The sequence below is a fragment of the Pelecanus crispus genome, chromosome 2 (assembly GCF_030463565.1).
Source record: "Pelecanus crispus isolate bPelCri1 chromosome 2, bPelCri1.pri, whole genome shotgun sequence".
NCBI classification, from domain to species: Eukaryota; Metazoa; Chordata; class Aves; order Pelecaniformes; family Pelecanidae; genus Pelecanus; species Pelecanus crispus.
Window position 1 is genome coordinate 141211865 of NC_134644.1, and position 26102 is coordinate 141237966.

The window sequence follows — 26102 nt, forward strand, 5'->3', positions numbered from 1 at the left end:
CCACTAGACAATGCAGTCAAGATCCTGAAATGAGTGAAGCATCTTGTTCCTCACTCATGCTCTGCAAGAACAGCCAGAAAATAGAACAAATACTTTCTGGAATATTTGGGTGAGTAAATGGCAGTCTAGAAGTCAGGGAGAATTTATCAACTAAGTAGTGTAACTAGGATAACCCAGAAACAAATCAACAAGCCCTGCTTTTAGTTATTTTTTCCTTCTCTTACATATTCTGTGGGTTTTTCTTTATTTTCTTTTGTTAGTTGTTCCTCCATTCCCTCTATTATCTGTTGTCTGTCCATCCCTCCAATCCACCTTTCCATTATCCTTTGCTAGTCTTTACCTTCTCAACCTGACAGTTAATCTCAATAAGCCATTCACTCTACCAGTTGAACCTGGGATACACCAGTACTGAACACTTATGGGTACCTTTGATTCAGCTATTTCTTGAACATATTGAATAACAAACCCAAATTATTTTTTAAAATCTCTCATTTCATATTTATTTACTTACTACTTTAGTCGATTGATTTATTCTTTTCCCATCCATCCTGCCCTCAGCCACAAACAATTGCTTAATCTTGCTTTATCTCTCATAACCACAATTACTCACCCACAACTAGTAGATCATCCTTATTTAGGAAATTACTTGCAATTTGGAGAGGGCAAAAGGTATACCAACAACAACAACAACAAAATCCAGGGCCAAAACAGGAACTACTGGCTGTTGATTGATATATGTGATGTAAAAAAAAAAAACAACCAAAACCCAAAAAAACACACCAACCAAAATTAACCCTTGAAAATGATATATTTCTTAAACTTGAGGATAGACTCCCAATGCTGCTCATCAGTAGGGAAACTTCTCTGATAAAACAGAGGGAAAGGTGATTGATATGCTTCCATGATAATCACAATGCCTTTAAATTAAAGGAGAGAAGATTGCTTCAACTTAGCCATGTCTTGTTTTAGCTATTCAGTATTTTATTTTAAAAAATAGTATTTGTTTCTCTATACCTTCCTTTGGCCAAGGTGGATGCATTTGTTCCTTTATTGGTATCTCTGTAAGTCAGGCTTTTCTAGTTTGTGTATGAATATTCATCTAATTTTGCTGCTGGTATCTGCTATTCAACTTTGGCTGAGGCCTGGATTTTGCAATTGAAATTATCACACATCTTGACTTCATTGGGCTGGGGAAGGTCATAAGGGTCTTCTTTCATAAAATCAGTATAGATTTGGGGCATGAGAGTGTAGATTAACATATTAAAGTATATGACGTAGAATATATAATATACAATATCAGCTGATTAACATTACCTCTGAAGCTTAACTTTTCCATTTTCCTTTATTTTACAGTTTTAGTGCAGACTGCTAACCTTATTTTTGTGTTTAATTCTAAGTCAGGAGAAAGGTTGATAATGGCTAAACTCAAGAGGTCCAACATCAAAAGAAATTTTCAACATTTGAACAAAACAAAACCAGGTGTGAATAAAATATCATATTGCAATAGTAAGTGTTATTAAAGCCATTAAAGTACATTTGAATCCGGTGTTCTAATCATTTTCAAAGCTGACATTTGTAAATGTATATAGGCAGGACTCTTGTAAATTTAAAACAGAGCATTAGGACTTGTTCTGGAATCTGCAGCACCCTCGTACTGTATTTTGTTGATACATAATAATTCATAATTTTGTGTCTGAGCAGGAGCCATCACATTTTTCTAACTGAATAGTATCCCTGTTGGTAAGCATATTAAGGAAGAACAGAAATGTTACTAAAAAGACATGTTTGTAACATCTTGTTATAGGTATGCAATGTCTTTGATAGCACACTTAGTTACATATGCTCAATATCTCTTATAACGAACGGTCTTAAGGATTTTTCTTGTAAATCTGCTAGCTGCTTTTAAGTTAGAGCCGTTGTGTTTCCATCTTGTGCCTTTGATAAATGTCGCGACAGTGTGAATCTTAGCCTTTCTGTAATTTTGAAGGAAAATAGGAGAAGTTGTATTATCATTTCTGTCTATGAAATTTATTTCTGAAGTGAATGCCATACATATTTCTGAAATGAATGCCAAATGTATTTTCTAGAAGTGAATGCCATTGAAAGCCAAGGCAGGCAATTTATACCATGCATAATAATGATATTAATTTTTATGGTGTGTATAAGTTACATTTTGATTAGTTTTTTGCATGATTAAAAATTTGCAAAGCCTTTATGGCCCCCAGGAGCCTACCTGTAATAAACAGCTCTCACCTTCCAAACCATAAAACAGGTCTGCAGTACTTGAACATTAGAGCTAATTGCCTTGCTACATCAAAGGGAGCACCACAAGACTGAGAAAAATCGCAGAAGGGGGGGTGGGGAGCGGGGGGCAGTTTCACCTCTAAAGGTTATGTGTTTGTGGCTTGGTGGAGCCCTGTAAAGTTATGGCCTCAGAACTGCTGTTTGCGATTAAGTTGATGGGGAAAGTCTATCCCGCAATCTCTCCCTGCTGCTGACACAGAGTCTTTGTTCACATTCAGATTTCTCAAACTGTTGCCAGGGTCAGGCTGAGGTCAGACACCACGATGATGTATAGGAGAACATGTCTGGGAATTTCTCTCACACTTAAAACACATACCAGAAAAACAGGAGAGCACCCTGCAAAAATTGTCTGATGAGACCCAGATGATACTGTAGCTTTTCTTTTAGTACCTTCATAATTTTCTTTCTCTTTGCCTGACACACACGCAATGTTTTATTAATGCGTGCCACGATAGCCCTTACAATTTTATGTCCCCTCAAGATAAGGACACTCAGTAGTAGCACTTTGACACTTCATTTTCCAGCCCAGGGGGATTGGGCCAGTAAATCTAGTAAAAGAAGCAATGCGTCTGTTCCCAAGGATGAGTCGAAAAGGGATTGCCGTCGGCTCCGTGAGGCCACGGGGCCTGACACTGGATACGAGCCTCATGTGTGCGCGCTCGGCATTAGCAGAGCCCAAGCCAGGCATGATCACAGGCTCACAGCATCCCGAACCGCGCTCCCCCGCCACCCGGACAAGCACAGCCCCGCTTCCAGCTGCGCCAGGGATGCCTACCATGTTTGATTAGCTATCATTGCGGGAGGGGGCGGGGGACTGCAGGGGGGAGAGCGCTGGAACAGCACGGGGGGAAAGGGGGGCATTCTGATGGAAATTTTTTTCTATATGCAATTATTTTTAAAGGAGGGGACCATCTTTCTCCCTGTATTGTTCCAAAAAGTGGACACGCATGCTGAGTCCTAACCTATTGTATACCGATGTCAATGCAAAGCGCATTGATCTGTGGTTGAGATTTTTTTTTTTTGGTTCCGTTTCCAAAATTACAGCTGCGTTTTTCTCTGCCAATTTACAAAAGGTTTCACAGAGTTGAGAATCGGATAGGTTCACCACATCGATCTGAGGGCTGTTTGCCTAGGCGTACAGTTTCAGTGCATGGCTGGCAAGTAAGGCACTAAGCAGCAATTTTTTTGTGCTCAGCTGCTACATATGACAGAGGATATTTCATTCGGCTGTCAGAATGTTATTAATAAAACATGGGGTGCGAAGAGGGCCACTATTTCCCCTTTCAATCACTATAGCATTTACAATGAAAATTTTATGCAGTGTGTAATTTTCAGTTAATGCTTGACACTTAAAATGTCGGTAGCTGCATTTTGTATGGTTCCTGAAGGGTTAATTGTATCATGTTCCCTGCATAAAAGCTCTGCTTATCAAAAGTGAATAGAAGAGTGTATGCAAATGTGTGTCTGTGACCTTTTGCCTTTCCAGGGTTAATTTATATGGTCATTAAAGATTTTATGAAATTGAGCGGCCTGGTGCTTCGAATCCTATTTTACCTTCACCTCCTAATTTATATAATTCCTACCTGAACTGGGAAATATGATTTTTTTTTTTTTTTTTTTTTGTATGCTGCAATGAAAACAGCATGCTGTGCTGTGGGGAGTTGCAAGTCTGGTTATCTGGCATTACTCAGATTGCTAAAAATTCATTAAAATGTGACATCAGCACAGTGAGAGACAAATGATCACAGGATGAAAAGGAACAGTGGGCCTTTCACGGATTAGTGCTACACAGCCCCAGCATAGAAGCTAACTGCATAAACAGATTAATCCACCAGTAGCAGCATAGCTAAGATTTACCGAATAATTAAATGGGCTTGAGTTACTGTGAAGATTTCCATGTAATCTAGCTGGTGTGAACACGTAAGTGAGGTGTGGGTAATGCTCCTTCCTCAGAAGCCATAGACCAAGTTGCATCATTTATCCTGAATGGCTCCCCCTGGAGACAAAATTTGAGACTTCTCCCGCAAAGCCAGAGGTTTATATTTAATACAGTACCTAATACCTAATACTTACTTACTGCAATTAGCGGGATACTGCTGCACTAATAGGATTTATATTTGAATCCCCCCCTTTTTTTTCTTTTTCTTTTTTTTTTTTCTTTTTTTTTGGCTCCAAGACGCATTTTTACATGTGCTGGCTTTTGTTCTGGCCCGTGTGGTGTGTGTGTGCATGCGTGTGCATGTATTTTAACACAAATCGTTTCTAGCCAAAGAATATGAAATGACAGGCTTTAAATCTGTCACACTGGTGGAAAGCGAGTACTCTGATAAAGACACAGTCAGAATTTCTGGATAGAATTTGAAATATCGCAAATTATTTGTAATTAATGTCCAACCTCTTTAAAGTGCTGTTCTTACCCTTTTCCTTTTTTTCCCCCCGCCCCTCCTTCTGCCTGTTTTGCCACCCTCTTTTCGTGCTGTTCTTATTACAGGACATATTTTCTAAATGCTGTTAAATGGTCACGGAGTTTCTTTTCTAAGATCTTTTCTGTGCTTATCCACAGAAGAACAAGGTGAAGATACAGAAGGGTCTGCTAAAAGTACATCAGTGGCTGTTGCTGATGATAAAGACTCAAGTGAGAGAGACAATAGTGAAGGCAAAAAATCTTGTAAAGACTCTGGTAAGATGCTAGAATTTTGTCTTCCCCCTTTTTTTAACTTATGAAATGCTCTTTAATTTTAAACTGTCTGGACAGTCCCACTACTATTCATTGCATGTGCATTTTGCATGTGATTTCTATCAGTAGCCTCCCATTGACCTATTTTTAATCATAACCATCTGACAGGATAGATGCGGATAAGTTGAAGAATATTACAGGACGACCAGTGAGATTATTTTTTAATCAAATCAGTTTGTGTGCTTGTAATTTTTTAAGCGCCTTTCATTAATCTTAGCTGTACTTGTGATTCCTCTGATGGCATATTAATTTTTCATAAGCATAGGATTAGGTACCACTTGAATTTTTTCTTCAATCAGGTTTTGCCCCCCTTTTAACCCAAAGAATGTGGGGGTTTTTGTTGTTATTATTTTTTGCTCTTGTTCTCTGATCAGTTACTCCCAAGAATCTGGCCTCTTCCTGGGCATTTATTTGAGGCATTTTGAAAAAAATACACAAAATCCAGTGAAAAAGTTTACAGATGATTCAGCCTAAGAAAGAGGAAATATCATTGAAAACGGATTATGGGTTGGGTAATTTTGATCTCCTGGAATAGACAAAGCCCAATAATGAAAGCTACTGTCTTTGAAAACAAAACCCCTATGTCATGACATTTACTTGTGCACAAACAAACCCTGGGCCAGCATCTGGTGTAGATACCCAAGGCTTTTTCTGTGTTTAATCTGGCAAATATGTGACTTCATCCATGCTTTTTATGTATGAGATGGAAATCTATGGTCACAATGAATATTACATTGGCTACTTTTGCCTCACGCTATACCTAGTTACATTATGTTGGATTCACTGAAGCAGAAGAAGTGCTGAAACAGGTTGAAGCCTATTAGTTTCAGGTAGTCATATATCTTTTCCTTGTATGCCAGTGACAGCAGCATACAAAGGAGGTTGTATTCTCCATAAAGACATGTAGTTGTAGAGAAAATACAATTTTACCTATGAATTTCTTTACACCCAAATTCTCCCATACAGTAATTTGGTCTTTACATATTTAACATTTTTGGATATATTGCCAAAAAAATATGGATGGCCCTTTCTATGATGAATCAATTCAAAAGGCTGACTTAAAGGTTAAAGTTTCCTTTAAGTTTGTTTGTTGATGTGCTAAGGTCAGTACCCATCACAGTTTAGAACCTCATTTCCTCTTCAGTTGCTTTATTTTTTGAGATCAAGAAACTGAAGAAAGGCCGATGACGACAAGGATGATGTTGAGCAAGAAACTGTGTTGTGGTTTAAAGTATATATTCCCCTTGGCTGGCTCTCTGACTTGGTAAAAACTGTCCGCAGTGCAGTAAAGCCATGCTCCCAGGCCAACATAGGTCCTCCTGTGCTGTCTCATCAGAGGCTACCCTGGATGCTCACCAGGAGAGGGGTGACAGCCACCTGCAGCCTGCATTTCCTACCATGCACTCTGCCTAGGGGACACTGTGAACTGCTTCAGGGAGTTTATCAGCCCTCTCTTTTTCTTAGGCAGGTCCATTTATAGTTGTTCAAGAAAGAATACGGTATTAAAGCTCCAGCAAAAAAAAATGATGGAATCTAGAAAAAAAATACTGAAGGGGAATTCTCAAAATTCCATCAGGATTAGCCACTCATAAGGGCCAAGTTTAATTAGGACAAACCTATATCCAGATGCCTACTGGGTGCACTACAAAAAAACCAGCATAATTGTTCTGCATTCCCGTGCCAGCAATTACACAAATAACTTTGCAGTAAGATTCATATAAAAACAAGGGCTGAAATACATGATTGCCTTTGTGCTTTGCAGAAAATAGTTTGTACTGTAAAATCCTAAATCTTTTAGAAACTTTTATTTTCCTAATCTAAATTAATTCTGCATATGTAACATTCAGGCCATCATCTTAATTTTCACTCAGCTGACAAGTATTTCTAATGACTGCATAACTGCTTATGTATAATTGAATGTTAATTTGGGCTTTTTCATGAATTGACTGTTGCAAGTCTTGCCAAAGAAATCACAGGAAAACCAATAAATTAATCACAATACTAACAAGTTAGACAGGAAAGTGGTGTGACCCCTCTTTAGCATAGAATCTATTAGACGAGAAAGGATTAACATGTATTTAGTAGCAGTATGTTTGTGTAAGCTGTTGTGCTGTATTGCTTACCTTATCTCAAGGAGTAGAGCTTTCAAAATGAGACTTGGCAATATGCAAGTTATATTTGTTGAATATTCATTCAGAATAGAAAAGCCTACTAATGCCTCATTTATATTGTCATTTAAATCTAGTGCCACTTTAGATTAATTATAATCCAAATTACAGCTCTATGCAGTGCAAGAATTAATATGGAATTTATCCAGATTAATACATTTGCATTGAAAATGTAATATGTCTCTGCCATGGCTAAGGGGAGCACTTTTTAATAAGGTAGTAAACATGAGGAAGGATGGAAATTAACCTTCATTATTGCAATGAAAATTATCCTTTCATTCTACTCTAATTAGAAAGAATACTCTACCAGTAATTATAATTTTAGAACTATTTTGAGGCTGAATAACAACATCTGATGTGTCAGAAGTCTTAAATTATGCAATCTTTATCAAATACATACATACATAAATAAGAAAATAGTATTTTGATTATGGCTTTTCCAGGATTTTTTTTTTTCATTAGCATAGGTATTTTATTAACTTTCTCCTTCTTGTTAGTCACACAAACATTTTTATTTTTATTTTGGCGTTTCAAAAATGTTACAAAGGTGATGGCATCTGAATTGCAGTGAATTATGTCATTTTTATATTAGCAATCTTACACAAGTTAAATAACTCTGTAACTGACAGGCAATCATTGACTAGTCTATTTCATGGCACTTATTTATAATTAAACTTAGTTTTTGAGCTACATGTATTGAAATTACATCATTCATCTAAAATAATGCTGCTTATTTTATATTATAAAGTGAATTACTGTTGTGTTTCACAATTAGGAAAAAAAACCCAACAAATAATGTGTCTCAGGAATAAAAAGTGCATATTTAAAACATGAATAACAACTGGATTTAGTCTTTTCCTACAGCTGCCTAGTAAGAAAAGCATGCCAGTGGAACATTCAGCTATGAAAACAGTGCCACACGGCATGCTCGGGACCATAATATTTTCTCTCCTCTCTCCCTCCTACTTCAATACCCTTCCTATAAGATCGTAACTTTGTTCAGCCTCCCTACAGGAAGCTCCTTAAAACAGTGAATTCAACACAGAAAACAGAAAGTTGATATAGCAAGACAAGGGACTGAGTTGTAATAGCTGGACCATTTGCTTGCGTATGGAGATGATCTCCTTCGGTTCTGGCATGTATACTCTGACTTGGGGGGTTCAGTCCTCACCACATGCAGGGGCGAGTGGCATCCCCATACCAGAGGGAAGAATCAACCCCCCTTTTTTCTTTGCAAAGCTCACCCATAAGTCACGGACTTGGTTACTTTACTATAGGCCAGATGTAACTTCGGTCATTTAAGAATTAACAGTGCTTGAGGTTGAATGAATCCAGAGCAACAACAACAACAAAAACAACAAAGCCTCTGTAAATTTCAACAGTTTATATAAATATCATAGTAAACGTAGTAAAAAGCTGTGCTTTGTTATGCCTTTATTGACCCCAGCACAGTGTTTTATAACTCTACAGTTTTATTATATTAACCGCAAAAGAAACTTTAACCAAAAAACCCCCTTGTTTTTATAGAAACAAGAACTATGTGTTTCATGATTATTATAGGCACTTTGAAGTAATTAAGTTATTCCATCCTGTGGTGGAGGATGATGTGTAATATTAACCTTGTGTGTGCCCAGGCACACACAGACTGCACTCTAAGCTAAATTTCACTAGCAGTTAAATACCACTGCCAAAACACAGTTAAATGTATTCTCACAAGTGGATTTTGGAGCAGAATTTGGATCTTAATTTCTGTAACAACCTGTTGAGAACACTCTAGCATGATGAGGGGAAGATAAGGCTGAATTGGGTTTTTTTTTCTTTTAAATTCAGCTTCCTGTATAGCAGTGTCCATTTACACCAGCTGAGATTCTGTCCGATTTGTCTTTAAAAAGGGACATTTAAAAAGTGACATATGATAAAGGTAAGAAACAGTAGTCAACTGTTAGACATTTTTGACAGTTGGAAATGAAGAGAGGTTAATAATTTGAACCTATCCTTCTAAAACCTGAGAAGCAACCTTTCTCTACTAATATAATATGTCACTTTTTTACTTCCCATAATTCTCACAGTAAAGACATTTAAATAATAATGGTGTATTGCCAAGTAAATACAGGTAGGCCAGTGAGTACTCTATTATCATAAACCAAAGTGAGTGACAAAATGGTTCCTTATGTGATTGCATCATGTAGATTTTGCCTTTAAGCATCGTTAGTCCTTCAGGTTGTCGACACAACACTGACTAAGCAATCTAAATAAGGCCTCCAGTACCAGTTCCTGAGAGTGTAAAAATTCAGTGGGGCTCCAGAAAGTAGCTCGTTCAGATATTAAACCGATGTTGACAAATTGGTCATTAAAAGTAGGAACAAACTTTAATTTTAACAAGAACATGCAAAAGTTACTCGTCTAAATTACACCAAAAGAAATAATTAGCAACTTAGGAATGAAAAACAATGTGTGGGGAAATCACCATTAATGTATGTCATAAATTACATTTATGTATTTTTAAAGAAGTGCCCTTCAGAAAATGTCCCTGTTCAGTTTTCAATTGTTTATGATTGTACCATGAGGATTTGGTATTTACCTTGAAAACTGTTCCCTTATTTTACTTCTCCTTGATGTTGCTCTTTTAATATCAAATATTGCACAACGTCTATATGAAAATTATAATAAAAAGTCCTTGGTTTTGTGTACAGAAAAATACAAGCATTTTCTTTGTTCATGTTTACTTTGTTGCCAAAACATCCATGACCTTATTTTTAAATTAATCCTAGGTTATTGTGCAATGAGGTGCAATTTGTTCATTTATATGAACCTTATGTGGATTGAAAAAAATCAAGATAAATCTTCATGCACAGCATACAATCAGATTACCCCTGGACTATATATTTACGTTGGGTCTGATAGCAATCAATGGTTTAGCTTCATTGCATTTCAAGATGTATTTGCACCCAGTGTCCAGTGATAGTGTCCTCACCCTGGAAATAATTTAGTTGCAAATTGACTGGAAGATGGTGAAAATTGAAAGTTAAAATTAGAAATACTCATAATAAACAGCAGAAAAAAGGTCAGATGATGCCGCACTATGATGAGATTGGAATGGTTGGTAAATGAGGTTTTGTGTTTGTCGTGAGATGTATGTGACATGCCTACCCAATGCTCTTGTAATATCCAGCCTAGCAGAAGAGATTATCTGGCAAATTGACGCTGGAAAGAATTTTCTGATGGACTGGGAAATTAGAATTGCACTCTTTCCTTTGATGTGTGCAAGACTGGGCCGCATTACACAGCTAGTTCAGGCATAATATTAAATATAGTATTTAATACTTAATAGTAGAACTATCTATAGAAAACAATTATATTCTGGTTTTGATCACAAATGCCAGACTATAAAAATTCACAGTGTAAACATCTGAGGCAATCCCAAATGACTGATCTTTGTATATAATTAATATTAAAGTTAGCTCTGAAATCCTATTCTCTACAGTATTTCTTTTAAAGCCTCACTATATTTAGCTTCAGAATTGTAACCAGGCAGGAGTTATCAAAACAGCACAATAATCATAGAATCATATTGCTCAGACAGTTTAGAAAAGAGAGAGGGTAATTAAACAACAGCAAATGAATTATTTTGGAAAACAGGATTTTTAAGCAAAAGCTGATTTGTTTTAATGTAATACACAAATTCATACTGAGCTGCTAAAGAAAGCACGTTACTGATTAATCTTTAAAAGCAACCTAAGCTTATCTAAACAGTAGAGAAGAGTCCATTTTTAAATGTATTTATAGAGTCTCCATCACAGATAAAATTGTATTTTCACCTTTGGGCTTAACAGAGTTGTTTTATTCAACTATATTTTTTTTTCAGAAGTTAAAAAAAAATAAAAGACCCTCAAAGACAATACAGACCTTTAGAATCACAGCCTCTTTGTAAACCAGGATATTTTAAAGTTTAAAATATGTTCTTAAAAATTATGTTTTTGGAACAGGAGTAGTCACACCAGAGAAGGAACCAAAAGTGAACACTGTGGTAGGGACACAACAGCTTCTTCTGGCAAAAGAAGAGGATGGTGCAGCTAAAAAATCAAAGCCTCCAGAGGACAATAAATTTTGTCATGAGCAGGTAAAGGAAAATGTAACAATTTAATTGCATTCCAGAACTCTTTCAAATAACTCAAGAATGAAACAGAGATGATATGCTGTTAAAATAGCAATATCAGCAAGTTATAAAAAGCACACTGACTAATAGCCTGCATCTTAATTTGATTTTTTTCAGTTCTATCAGTGTCCTTACTGTAACTACAATAGTAGGGACCCAAATCGTATCCAGATGCATGTCCTGTCACAGCATTCAATGCAACCTGTTATCTGCTGCCCCCTCTGCCAGGATGTCCTCAGCAACAAAATGCATCTCCAGCTTCATTTGACCCATTTGCACAGTGTGTCCCCTGACTGTGTGGAGAAACTGCTCATGACAGTAAGTGTTCCAAATACTGACACACATGCTACAGAAACGTACTTGGGCCTCTGGGCAATGCATTTGTTGTGATATAGTATTTGGGTAGCCCGAGGAGGGGAGTGGGTCAGGACTCTCAGGTTCTGTTGCCAGCTCATCCAGTGACTGATGTCTCTTGGGAAAATGACTGAGGGTGGATTTCAAAGATGCTGAAAACCTGCAGTTCCTCACTGACATTAACCTTGGAAAAATCAAGCCTGTCGATGTCTCTAAATACACACCTGTAAATTGGGTCTAGTAATATCCAGGTCTCAGAGGTATTGTGACTCCTGTTTGTAAAATAACAGGTGTTCCCTGTAGAATGTAGTTCCCAAACACAGAAGAATTCCTGTGTATAGCTGGGCTGTACTTGCCTGATATTACATGAAATTCACTGTAAAATATCAATAGTGGTGCTAACTGGAGAAAATTGTTATCTTATTGTACAGGATATCCTGTTTCTTACTTTCTGCCTCTGCATAAAAGACCCTTTAGTTTTGTTGTGAATAAAATGTGAGTACGAAACAGAAAGGCAAGTCCAAGAATAGGCAGTGATCCAGTTAGGTCAGTTCTTTACGATACGGAATATCTGATTTCAAGTACCTACCCTTGGTCAGGCAAGGACGCGAACTGGCTTCTTCATGGTTGGGGTAAATGATATAACCAGCAAACTCTATTTGGAGGGTGAATCCCATTCCAACCTCACCAGGAAAATCCTGTTCTTCACTGCAGAACGGCACAAACCATGTCAAAATAATACACTTCTGTGAAAAATAATGACTCAGCACCATTCAAAACAGTGTCAGTAAAGACACAATCATGTCTAGAAAGTATTTATTACTACATCATAGATTCACTTAGAAAACAGACCTCCTAAGACACCCTAATTCCAGTTGTCCTGCCTTTGTAGAAGGAAATGTGCTTGGAAATCTCAAGGATCCACCTCCTTAAGGATTTATTTCTGTATTCATAGACTCCTCCTTCATTTATACTGCTGTGGTTGTAGGCCTTCCACGTCATTCCCAAGTAAAGTGGCAAAAAAGTAAGAAAAAATTGAAAGAGCTCTTGACTGAAGGTTTAAGGTTCCTTGTGCCTACTGCTGATGAGGAAATACAGAATTGGGGATCCACAAAAGCGGTTTAAAGTTTTCTTTCTTCTTTTATTTCCCTTGGTTTTCTACTAACTATAGCTCTGCCAGACCGTGTAATTTTGGCCCACCAGAAGGAAAATGCCATAGAAATTTAACTTTCCCAGACCCTTTTAGGAAACTGGAAAAATGTGGACCCCCCCCTCGGCCCCCACTGAGGATTAGTAGCTCTCTTCCCAAGTTCTCCATGACTCCGTCTATGCTGATAATAGGGCAACTTTGAAATCTCTTCTCTCCTCTCCAAGTATTGGGGAGTTGTTTCACTGTTTCTGAGAGGAAAAAACAAACAAAAAAAAATTGTTGGCAGAAAAAGAGATTGCAAGACATAATCTGCATAATGTAAATTTTCCTAGTTGCTAACACTAATATTCTCTGTCCATATCTGAACTCTCTGATGACAGAACAAATACCATTTATAGCAAATTTTTCTTCTCTGGGACATTTACGGTTATCTACATAATTTTTAAAAGTCCTTCCCTCCCGAACAAAATGTAAGTCACTAGTCCTCTGAGATGATGCTATTAATGCCATGTTTAAATTACAAATATGCTAAGCCCAGGGCTTTTTGAAACATGTCTAGAATATTTTTTCCAATAGGTATAAATACATGCATACATATATATATGTATAATTCTTATGTATCCTAATAAAGGTTTAAAATAATTTCTTAAACTGTTAAAAAGGAACACAGGGTATTTCTACTCATACCCAGTAATGTATGTAGCTTCCATTATTATAGTAATTTACCACTCAGAAATCTCTATGGGTATTCTTGTTACCTCTGTATGAAGTAAGGAAGTACTGTCCTTATGTTACAGATGAGGAGCTGCAGCACAGTCTGAACTGATTTATCCAAGGTCATTTAGACAGAATCTGGCAGTGCAGGAGTTTCAACCCAGTCCTGCTAAGTCTCAGCCTGAACCCCTAGACTATCCTTTTTTTCAGATATGAGTATGTTTTAAAGAGCTAAGCAAAAGGAAAACATGAAGTGTTGAGCAAATATTCCGGTCAACTTAACTAAACTGAGTACTACCAGACACCTATAATAGTGTACCCTTCAAAGATTTCTGTCTATAATTTGAAAGCATAACACAACAGGTAAAGTAGTCTGAAGAAGGTACATAAGCAATTGAAGACAAGAAACAGAAAAATTTTATTTTAAATGGAAGTAAGTTGCTATTTCTGTATAGAAATAAACTTACAATTTTCTTTCAAAGATCATGAAAGGTCCAACATTTGTTTGCAAAACAATACAGGTGAAGCAAAGTGGGAATGCCCTTAGTCAGGAACTGACTAGTGACCATATCTCAACATGATCTCTGTCTTTGGAGGATGTCCGAGAAGAATTCCCCTGATAAATCCAATCAACCTGACATAGCCAGCAAAACCTTCTTTGTGATGACACTGAAACCAATGAAATATTGAGTGTATGTAGTTCTATAGCATCACCTTATTGTGGATTATTTTGAGTTGATTCTGCACCCAATGCTCTGGATTTGTGGTCTGTCAGAAACTGTTATCAAGGACTGAATCAAGATCTTGGTTTAGTACTGGCAGGCTTTGATCCAGATATCTTTTGAACTATAATTTCATACTGTTGTATAGTATTAAACAGTATAATTTTTCCTGTAATAAGACTGTGTTCTTGGTTTTCAAAGGTTCCTGTACCAGATGTCATGATGCCCAATAGTATGCTGTTGCCAGCAGCTGCTTCAGAAAAATCTGAACGTGACACACCTGCAACCGTTACAGCTGAGGGATCTGGGAAATATCCAGGTATGCAAGAAAAAGCCCAGACATGTAAAAGCTAGGTATGGGCAATTTAGAAATTTAGAAAACACCTGTTTCTTCCTCAGTAAAGTGAATGCTTTTTTGGCTTGCATATAGCCAAAAAGATAAAAAGAGAAAAATAACAAGGGGCTTGAATTTGGCTGACTGTACCCATGCAGAGCTACTAGGATGCACGTGTATGCCATGTGTACGTTGCTTGTGGTAGTGGCCCAACAACTTTGAAGGTAAGATCCTCCCTGTTTAACCAGCAAATAAGACCCGGTCCTAAAAGACAGGGGCACTTTCACCAACATTGATGGGGAACGTTAGGCAAATGATCCTGCCTGCCTTTCCAGTAACAGATTTCTTATCCTGGAAACTTAAGTATTCTGTGCTGAGAAGCTGCATTACTACCTCTCAGAGCATGCTCCTTCCTCTCTCCTCAGATCCCTTTCCTCCTCCTTTCTAATCACCTGTCCTACCTATTGACCCCATTTCTAATCCCTCCCTCTTTCCTACTGGTTTGTTTCTTTTTTGTGTTTGGTGCTCCCATTGTACCAATAAACTCCTACCTTATGACAAAGAGAAGCCCTGTGCCACTCCCAGGCCAACTGCCACTGCCATTCCAGTCATCATGTCTGGATTTTACTACTTTTTTTTAACCTCATGTTAGTTCTGTCTGCTTTATTCTCTGGGGCAAGGATGGGTCGTTATATTTGCTAGGCCAACATATGGCATACCAGGTAGCTCTCTTGATTTCTGATGAAAAACACCCATTAATACTATGTGCTATTCTCTTCTACTTGTGTAAAAGACACTTAACTTTCTTTAACTAGGAGAAAGTACTGTGGATGAGAAAAGTACCCCTGGGATCGATGAATCAAAAACTGGAATGGAAATTAAGACCGAGGAACAGAAGCCACCCAAGGAATCTACTGAAACGCCAGATTGGAATAAGAGCAGCAGTAAAGATATAAAGACCACTGACTCAATGACAGATCAGCTAAATGAACAGCAGAAGAAGCAACAGCTCTCTGTTTCTGACCGCCATGTCTATAAGTACCGTTGTAACCATTGTAGCTTGGCTTTTAAGACTATGCAGAAGCTTCAGATACATTCCCAGTATCATGCTATTCGGGCAGCTACCATGTGTAGCCTTTGCCAACGTAGCTTCCGTACATTCCAGGCTTTAAAAAAACACTTGGAAGCAGGCCATCCTGAACTCAATGAAGCTGAACTTCAGCAGCTGTGTGCTTCTTTACCTGTCAATGGTGAACTCTGGGCAGAAAGTGAAAGTATGGCACAAGATGATCATGCACTAGAACAAGAAATAGAAAGAGACTATGAGATGGACCAGGAAGGTAAAGCAAGTCCTGTAGGCAGTGATAGTAGCTCTATTCCAGATGATATGGGCTCAGAACCAAAGCGGACCTTACCGTTTAGAAAAGGGCCAAATTTTACTATGGAAAAATTTCTAGATCCATCTCGCCCATATAAGTGTACAGTGTGTAAAGAGTCTTTCACCCAAAAGAACATTCTCTTGGTCCACTATAACTCAGTGTCCCATCTACATAAACTCAAAAAAGTTTTGCAGGAAGCATCAAGTCCTGTCCCTCAAGAAACCAACAGCAGCACTGACAACAAACCCTACAAATGCAGCATTTGTAATGTTGCATATAGCCAAAGTTCTACATTGGAAATCCATATGAGATCTGTGCTTCATCAGACAAAGGCAAGGGCTGCAAAATTAGAACCAAGTGGTAATATAAGCAGCGGAAATAGTGTAGCAGGGAATGTTAATAGCCCCAGCCAAGGAATGCTAGAATCTATGAGCTTACCAGCAGTTAACAGCAAAGAAACACATTTAGATGCCAAAGAATTAAATAAAAAGCAAGCTTCTGAATTAATTTCTGCTCAGCCTACACATCACCCACCCCAGTCACCAGCACAACTTCAAATGCAACTACAGCATGAACTGCAACAGCAAGCTGCATTCTTTCAACCCCAGTTTCTAAACCCAGCTTTTTTGCCTCACTTTCCAATGACACCAGAAGCACTGCTGCAGTTTCAACAGCCTCAGTTTCTTTTCCCATTCTATATACCTGGGACAGAATTTAGCTTAAGCCCAGATCTGGGTTTGCCTGGTTCTGCCACATTTGGTATGCCTGGAATGGCTGGTATGACAGGATCACTGCTAGAAGATTTGAAGCAGCAGATACAAACTCAGCACCATGTTGGCCAAACCCAGTTACAGATACTGCAGCAGCAAGCACAACAGTATCAATCCACCCAACCCCAACTTCAGTCCCAAAAACAGCAGCAGCAAAGTAGCAAGCTGATGAAAACAGAGCAAAATACCTTAGTAAGTACAGACTGCCAGCTGATAAAGGATATGCCATCATATAAGGAGTCAGAAGAAATTTCTGAGAAACAAGAGAAGCCAAAGCAAGAATTTACTAATGAGAATGAAGGACTAAAAGAAAACAAAGATATGAAGAAGCCAAAATCCTCAGAACCAGCCATCCCACCACCCAGAATAGCTTCTGGAGCAAGGGGGAATGCAGCCAAGGCTTTGTTGGAGAACTTTGGGTTTGAGTTAGTTATCCAATACAATGAGAACAGACAAAAAGTGCAGAAAAAAAGCAAGACTGGTGAAGGTGAAAACACAGACAAATTGGAATGTGGAACCTGCAGTAAGCTCTTTTCCAACATTCTTATTCTGAAGAGTCATCAAGAACATGTGCATGGGCAGTTTTTTCCATATGGAGCATTAGAAAAGTTTGCCCGACAGTACAGGGAGGCATATGACAAGCTTTATCCAATTTCTCCATCTTCTCCAGAAACACCACCACCTCCACCACCGCCTCCTCCACCACCACCACCTCCTCCTCCTCCAACTCCTTCTCAGCCTTCTTCAACAGGGGCTGGAAAAATTCAAAACACAACTCCCACTCCTTTGCAAGCTCCACCACCCACACCACCACCGCCACCTCCTCCACCACCACCACCTCCTCCTCCACCACCACCACCGTCAGCCCCACCTCAAGTCCAGCTTCCTGTTTCTCTTGATCTCCCGCTTTTCCCTCCAATTATGATGCAGCCAGTGCAGCACCCTGCATTGCCTCCTCAGCTTGCCCTCCAGTTGCCACCAATGGATACTTTATCTGCAGATCTTACCCAGCTTTGTCAGCAGCAGCTGGGATTAGATCCCAATTTTCTGCGGCACTCTCAGTTCAAGCGTCCACGTACAAGAATCACGGATGACCAGTTAAAAATCTTGCGGGCTTATTTTGATATTAACAATTCTCCAAGTGAAGAGCAGATCCAGGAAATGGCTGAGAAATCTGGTCTTTCACAGAAAGTTATCAAGCACTGGTTTCGTAATACACTGTTTAAAGAACGACAGAGAAATAAAGATTCACCATATAACTTCAGCAACCCTCCCATAACAGTATTGGAAGATATCAGAATCGATCCTCAACCTTCAGCTGTAGAACCTTACAAATCTGATGCATCTTTCAGCAAGAGATCATCTAGGACTCGGTTTACTGACTACCAGCTTCGTGTCCTCCAAGACTTCTTTGACACAAATGCTTATCCAAAGGATGATGAAATTGAACAACTTTCAACTGTACTTAACCTACCCACTCGAGTTATTGTCGTATGGTTTCAAAATGCACGACAAAAAGCTCGCAAAAGTTATGAAAATCAAGCTGAGACTAAAGACAATGAGAAAAGGGAACTGACGAATGAGCGTTACATTCGAACTAGTAACATGCAATATCAGTGCAAAAAGTGCAGTGTTGTTTTTCCCAGGATATTTGATTTGATTACACACCAGAAAAAGCAGTGTTATAAAGACGAAGATGATGATGCTCAAGATGAAAGCCAAACTGAAGATTCTATGGATGCCTCCGATCAAACAGTGTATAAGAACTGCACGGTTTCTGGCCAAAATGACTCATCTAAAAGTTTGGCAGTCACAGCAGCAAGCTCTGGCTCTGGTTCTAGTACTCCTTTGATTCCATCACCCAAACCAGAACCTGAGAAGGCTTCTCCTAAACCAGAGTCCACAGAAAAAACAAAACAAAATGAAACCATCTCCAAGCAAACAGATACAACTTCCCAAAGCACCAAACCAGTACAGTCTACTCCAGTAACATCTTCTGACCCTCAGCCCCCAGCTTCTCAACCACAGCAACAAAAACAATCACAGATAGTAGGGAGACCTCCTTCTGCATCACAAACCACACCTGTTCCTTCCAGTCCTTTACCAATTTCAATGACTTCTCTACAGAACAGTCTACCTCCTCAGTTATTACAGTATCAATGCGATCAGTGTACAGTTGCCTTTCCAACTCTAGAACTTTGGCAAGAGCACCAGCACATGCATTTCCTAGCAGCCCAAAACCAATTTCTTCACTCACAGTTTTTAGAAAGACCAATGGATATGCCCTATATGATATTTGACCCCAATAATCCTCTGATGACTGGACAGTTACTTAATAGTTCTCTTGCTCAGATGCCACCACAAACTGGCTCATCACATACAGCACACCCTGCTACAGTTTCAGGTTCCCTGAAAAGAAAGCTAGATGATAAAGAAGACAATAACTGTAGTGAGAAAGAAGGAGGAAACAGTGGAGAAGATCAACATCGTGATAAGCGTTTAAGAACTACAATTACTCCAGAGCAGCTGGAAATACTCTATGAAAAGTATCTACTAGATTCCAACCCCACCAGAAAGATGCTAGACCACATTGCACGTGAAGTGGGACTGAAAAAGAGAGTTGTACAAGTCTGGTTTCAGAACACAAGAGCCCGAGAAAGAAAGGGACAATTCCGTGCAGTTGGTCCAGCCCAGTCCCATAAAAGGTGTCCTTTTTGTCGAGCTCTGTTTAAAGCGAAATCAGCTTTAGAAAGTCACATTCGCTCTCGACATTGGAATGAAGGGAAACAGGCAGGTTACAGTTTGCCTCCAAGTCCTTTGATATCAAATGAAGATGGAGGAGAAAGTCCACAAAAGTACATATTTTTTGATTACCCATCACTGTCATTGGCAAAAACTGAATTATCAAGTGAAAATGAATTAGCCTCCACTGTATCAACCCCTGTTAGCAAAACTGCAGAAATGTCACCGAAGAACCTCTTAAGTCCTTCTTCTTTTAAAGCAGAGTCTAGTGAGGATATAGAAAATTTGAATGCCCCTCCTGCTGACTCTGGGTACGATCAAAACAAGACTGACTTTGATGAGACTTCATCAATTAATACAGCAATTAGTGATGCCACAACAGGGGATGAGGGGAACAATGAAATGGAAAGCACGACTGGCAGTTCAGGGGAAGCAAAACCTGCCTCACCTCCCAAAGAACCAAAACCACTTGTGAATGACACACTACCCAAAGCTGCAACTACACCTACAAATGAGAATACTGATGATAAATTTCTCTTTTCCCTAACAAGCCCCTCGATACATTTCAGTGAAAAAGATGGTGATCATGACCAAAGTTACTACATTACTGATGACCCTGATGATAACGCCGACCGCAGTGAAACTTCAAGCATAGCTGATCCAAGTTCACCTAACCCATTTGGAGCTAGCAATCCCTTTAAATCCAAAAACAGTGATCGGCCAGGCCACAAACGTTTCCGAACACAAATGAGTAACCTTCAGCTTAAAGTTCTCAAGGCTTGCTTTAGTGACTACCGGACTCCAACAATGCAGGAATGCGAAATGCTAGGGAATGAGATTGGCCTGCCCAAGCGTGTGGTCCAGGTCTGGTTTCAGAATGCCCGGGCTAAAGAAAAGAAATTCAAGATTAACATAGGGAAGCCATTCATGATCAATCAGACTGGACCTGATGGGACAAAGCCAGAATGTTCTCTATGTGGCGTGAAATATTCTGCACGTTTGTCTATAAGAGATCATATATTTTCCAAACAACATATTACAAAAGTGAGAGAAACTGTGGGAAGTCAGCTAGATCGGGAGAAAGATTATTTAGCTCCTACAACAGTTAGACAGCTGATGGCACAGCAAGAATTGGATCGCATAAAGAAAGCTACTGATGTGCTAGGACTAACAGTACAGCAGCCAGGCATGATGGACAGCAGTTCTCTTCATGGTATCAGTTTGCCAGCAGCTTATCCAGGACTCCCTGGCCTTCCTCCTGTTCTTCTGCCTGGAATGAATGGTCCATCCTCCTTACCTGGATTTCCACAAAGTTCAAACAGTAAGTCTACAAGGGGATGATTTTCTCATTTTATTATTTTGATCATCCTGCATACTCACCATCCCCTTCTAAACCACAGCATATTATGCATTCATATCATGCTTGTGAGACTGGTGTGAGTAGCTAAAATGTACTGCTATGAGGTGTACTCAGTGCCGTTCTCAATTGTTGCTGTAGCCTGGATTTCACAAAAAAGAAAAAAATAATTTGAATTGAAATCTAATTGACAGAAATGTTTTTATTCCATATTAGGCTTCTGTAACAAAAGCAATATCACAATAGCATTGTTATACTTTTTTTTCTGTTTTGAATGATACACCTTTAGGCAAAACTTGGGTTAGAATTTTGCGTGTAAATTTTTTGTATGCAAATATTTAAAGTAATTTCTGGTGAAGCACAAAATAGTAATTCCCACATTACTGGTTCATCAGGGATTTGGTCCACCCCTTAGACCAGTCCAACCTGCTGTTTAATTCAGAATAAATATTTAAAATAAAATGCCCTCTATTATATTTCTGAATAATTGCCTACTAAGATAAGGTTTTTGTTGAAGGTGATTTGTAATGGCAGTTTCATTGTGATCCAAGTTCCAGGAGCTGCTGAATATCTGCTGCCCCTAGTTTGTAAAGTCATTGCAAACATGTACCACTTCGTTTGGGCTTGCACTTTTAACTGAACACGTAACTGTTCTACTGACTGTTTTGACTCTGGTTTGACTCTGTTTTTTGCTCACATTGGAAAGCACTTCCTTTTGCAATGAGTTGCACTGAAGTTAGAGAATCAAGTTTTCTGCAGAATGATTTGTTTAGTCCTCAGAGAATGAACCTAATTTATTTTCTTGTATTAGGCTCCAATTTTGCAGTCAGAGTTCATCGTGAGTGCAGCCTTGCAGATTGAAGCTCTCCCATTCATCTTCTAACTTTGCACATTCACATCAAATATGTGCACAGCAGAGTTAGGGAGCTGGTTAGGACCCCTCACCTCATTTTATCCAGTAATTCCACTTGCTGTTGATCTCTAAACTTTGATTTAGAATGCAACTCACTTTGGCAAGCAAGGTAGGGGCTTAATCACCAGTGTTGCTAGACATACTAAGACTACAGCAATGTCTTCTCTGCTACCCAGCTCTGTTTTGATTGATGATGATCATGATATTGTTTCCCTAAGTGGTGGTCAAAGCATCTTGTTTTTCTTTTCATTGGATGAGAATGGCTTTCCTTCCACAATGGAGTCTCTGGCTGAGTGCCCTCTGGCTTTTGTCAAACAGTTATTGGCACAGAGAGTGCATATAAAGGAAATATAAAGTTGCTGTATTTCCTTCTTAATGGCATACAGTGTCCAGGTCCAAAAATGGCTGGTTGTTGTTCATTAAAATTATAGATATGGTTTCTCCATATAACTTTGCTAAATAGCTTTGGTTAGGTTGACCTTCAGGTAAAATGAGCTCCAGAAAACTTAGGCTTTGTCTATACTACTAAATTAAATATGCTTGGGAAGATATTACGTTCTTTTACTCTCAAAACCAGGAAGTGCCCATGCAAAGTGAGTCTTGGGAATGGTTGTGGACCCATGATAGCCCCTCAGCTGTTCTCAGGAATTGTTTAGGAGAATGCTGGTTGGCCCAGGCCAAAATAGTGCCAGTGACAATTCATGCTGTTTAACTTTACAGATGGTTTAGCTTCAGTTTTTGGGAAATGTTCCCTGGTACTGTTTAACTTGCTAGTATCAATGTAGCCTCAGAGTCTGTAAATTGTCCTGTTAATAATACAAAAGGTATTATTACAGGCCAACTGGTCTATAATAATTCAATTTTCAGATTTTCTAATTTCCACCGAATATTTCTTCTTTGAGATAAATTTAAATCATTAGTACTATAGCATACACAGTGCACTGCCAGTTGAGATGGATTTTTACCCCCTTTCATCTTGTATCTTCTTAGGGTTAATTAGCCCATTGTGGGCAAAGCCCACTGTGTAAACTAGCTAGTAGAATCTTGTTGTTAACTTTTTCTTCTGCCATATGCTAAATAGCCCCTACATCCCCCTTTTGTTGCCTAGCAGATACTTGCATGCATAAATCTCCATTCCCTAATGATACATAATGGAGCAGTCATAGTGAATGGAAAAAAAATAGATTATTTCAATCATTCATCATAGAAAACTGTAATATACTCAGATATTCTCCGGTACGTGCTCAACACTAGTATTTTCTGCACCTAATTAACCCATTTCTATTTTCTTCTTTACCCTGCTTTGGCTGATAGTTCACATTCATATTTGATGCTAGGAATTGTTTAAGAAGTATCTTTTTGGAAGCAGGCTTCCAAGCAAGCTTTTCTTTGGCTACGGTTCTAGCAGCACATATATTCTCAGCCAGCAGGACAATTGCTCTGCATCATTCCTTGCGTGAAGGATTTTCTGAAGCTAACTCCCTGATGACTCACTATCCTATACTTCAAGTCTACTTCTTGTGAATTCCACTGCAAGTGTGTAATTTCTTCTCTTTTGGGCCCAATCCTGAAAATGAACTTCAGGAGAAGTCTCACTGGACCCCTTATATTCAAATATTTACCTGTTTACATGATGTTTACAGGTTTGGTATCTGTATTTCCTGTGGCGAAGCCCATCCATTCTCTCCTACATGTTTGTTTAAAGAACAATGTTGACATTAGTAAGCTCCTCACTTTTAAAGAACATGTTGGCTGTTTGCTAAGACAGGGAACTGATGAAACTCTATAATAGTTCATATAATAATAATAGATATTATATTATAATATATTAATAATAGATACTATAATAGTAAACATCATATTTAAAATTCTTTTTTGTGTTTCTCTTTACTCATGCTAGACAGAAAAATTAGCCTGGTTACCTTTACTGGTTAATACAAGTTTATGAGGGATTTCACTTTCATGTTCTTGCATCCAATATTGTTTATGGGTTTCCAAAAAAGTACAAAACCCAGCTAAATTTTGCAAAATGCTATTCTTTTTTAAATGCAATATTTGCTTTACAAAAGGTTTGAAATGGAATACTTGAAAATAATGCTAAATCACACAAGATGGAAATATTAAAAATACAGTTCTTTTTATATTCTTTCTGTAGTGCTCAAACTGGACTTTTATTTGCAAAGATTATTAGATTTGTCAAAATAAGATAGCTTCATTTCTGAATGAAAGGCTCCATTAACTTTACATTCAGTTATTTTGTTCTAAAACAAATGGGTTTTAATGTCAGAATTATTGTGTGGTTCTAGGATAATATGTTGAAGAATCCTCTCACCTGTGGGATACGTTTCTCTAGATAATGTAATTATACTGTCTTGTGGGCATCAAATGCTGAGCAAGGTCTCAAAATTACTGCTATGTTTGCTCAGCATAATTCCTAATATGGAGTTATTTGGTGGAATTCTAATTCATACAGAATTTTAGTTCCAGTTCATCTTTGTTCTTCAAGCCCCTTCTTATTTTCTAGGTGACTGTAGATAGAAGAGTTCACCTGCTGTTTTCAGTTTTTCTTAAAATTCACATTCTCCTTTCTTCTTAGCTTTGTCTTTTTGCATATGATCCCTTGCAGAAAACTAGTGCTTCATCTTGCTTCTAGCTATTAATACTGGTTCTATGAACCTTTTAATGTCATCATCATTACCATAGGTTCTTTGCACATCACTTAAGCCTGGGCTGCCTTCAAGATTCACAGCAGCTTTTTCCAAGAATGCACACATCACTGGGTAATATGTACTTAGTGGTTTTTTAAATCTTATCAAGAGAGGAATTTGATTCAGCAGCAATTACTTTCCTTATTATTAGGATACTAAATTCTGTTCTCTGTTTGCTTTTGGCCCATTGGTAGCAGTTTCATTTTTATATTTTCAGCCCTTTGATTCCTCCAAGAGAAAGAGAAGTCTCTCCTCTTTGATAGTCACTTAAAAGACTTAGCAGGATTAGAATGTTTTTTCATGATTAGTGAATTTTCTTTTCTACAACTCTCATGTCTGGAAATGGGGCATTAGTTTCATCACGTTTTCTTTTAGGTTTGGAAACCCTCAGTTCCACATTTAACTTCCAATAAAACAGGTGGATTTCACTATTCTCCTGCAGCCTGTCTGGATATTTAACTGAATTCTGTGCATTTCAACTGAATTCCAAAGAATATCTGGAAAATAGACTAGATCTTGGCTTCTCTGGGCATCACCAGTGTGAGTAGACTGAAGACAACATGATGTATAAAGGTTGAAGAGGTTAAGAATAGAAAGAAATCAGAAAAATCCTAAGTAGCTGACAAGCCCATGTAACCATGACAAAGCTGGGGCAGCAGTTCACACTAATTGCATCATTCATGCATTTTCCATCTACAGTATTTATCATTTAATATATTTTCAGCATACTCCACACACAATTGCCTGTTACTTCCTGTTGAAAGCGTAGGGGCAAGCAATAGCATCTTTGATGTTATTGTGCAGTAACTGTGGCAATTATCCACTTTTTAATTATAACTGTTGTGACTTGTTTCACTGTACTATCTAATCCATGCTCATAATGCATTTTAACTCCTTAGTGTTCCCCTACCATTAAACAGGAGTAATGACACAGTGACAAACATTAAATGGCCTCTTTGTTAAATCTGATAATTATTCCCTTTGAATCCTAATTGCTTTATTCCTAAGTAATGCTAAGCACCTGTATATTGATGATTTAAACGTCATTCTTGTTCACTCCATTAGCGCTTCCTAGTAGCTAATACCCATCTAACCTCCATTACAGAGCCTGCATTTATTGTTCTCTTATCTGTGCGCTAGTAGGCTGTTCTCAACATTGCTTCACTTTTACAGTTCTGTGTGCATCACACACTTTGTATGCTCTTTTCTCTAGCAAACTCACTTGCCTGAAAAAATAACAACGGGTGTAATGCACAGCCTCTTACAGTTAGTTGCCTTTTCTACCCTGTGCCATCACTTAATTGTCTGACCAACTATACATCTTCCAGAAGTTGCTTTTTAATAAACTGTTACCAGCCACTGCACTATATCTGGTACTTGAAACAGAGAAAAGATTTCTTCCATTAAGTTATGAGGCATACTTCCTGTGTGTATGCACCCTCCAGACAGAACCAGTCCATCCTTAGGTTGCTTCCCTCTAATGAGGTGGAGGATGTCATGCCTGCATGCTTCAAGTAAACTGAGAACAGCAGCATTGCTGTGTCAAAGTACTTTAGTGCTATTACACTTATTTCCCAGCAAATACGGCATTGAC

At 38.3% G+C, this 26102-nt stretch overlaps 1 protein-coding gene across 1 annotated transcript in view; it reads left to right on the forward strand.

The window, feature by feature from the left end:
* The window catches only part of ZFHX4 (zinc finger homeobox 4), a 126241-nt gene that overhangs the window by 97855 nt on the left and 2284 nt on the right, over positions 1-26102 (forward strand). Inside the window, exons 4-8 of the mRNA XM_075705799.1 lie at positions 4868-4984; positions 11196-11341; positions 11483-11683; positions 14507-14624; positions 15455-20851. Coding sequence (XP_075561914.1) covers positions 4868-4984; positions 11196-11341; positions 11483-11683; positions 14507-14624; positions 15455-20851 — 5979 coding nt within the window. The remainder of the gene's footprint in view (positions 1-4867; positions 4985-11195; positions 11342-11482; positions 11684-14506; positions 14625-15454; positions 20852-26102) is intronic.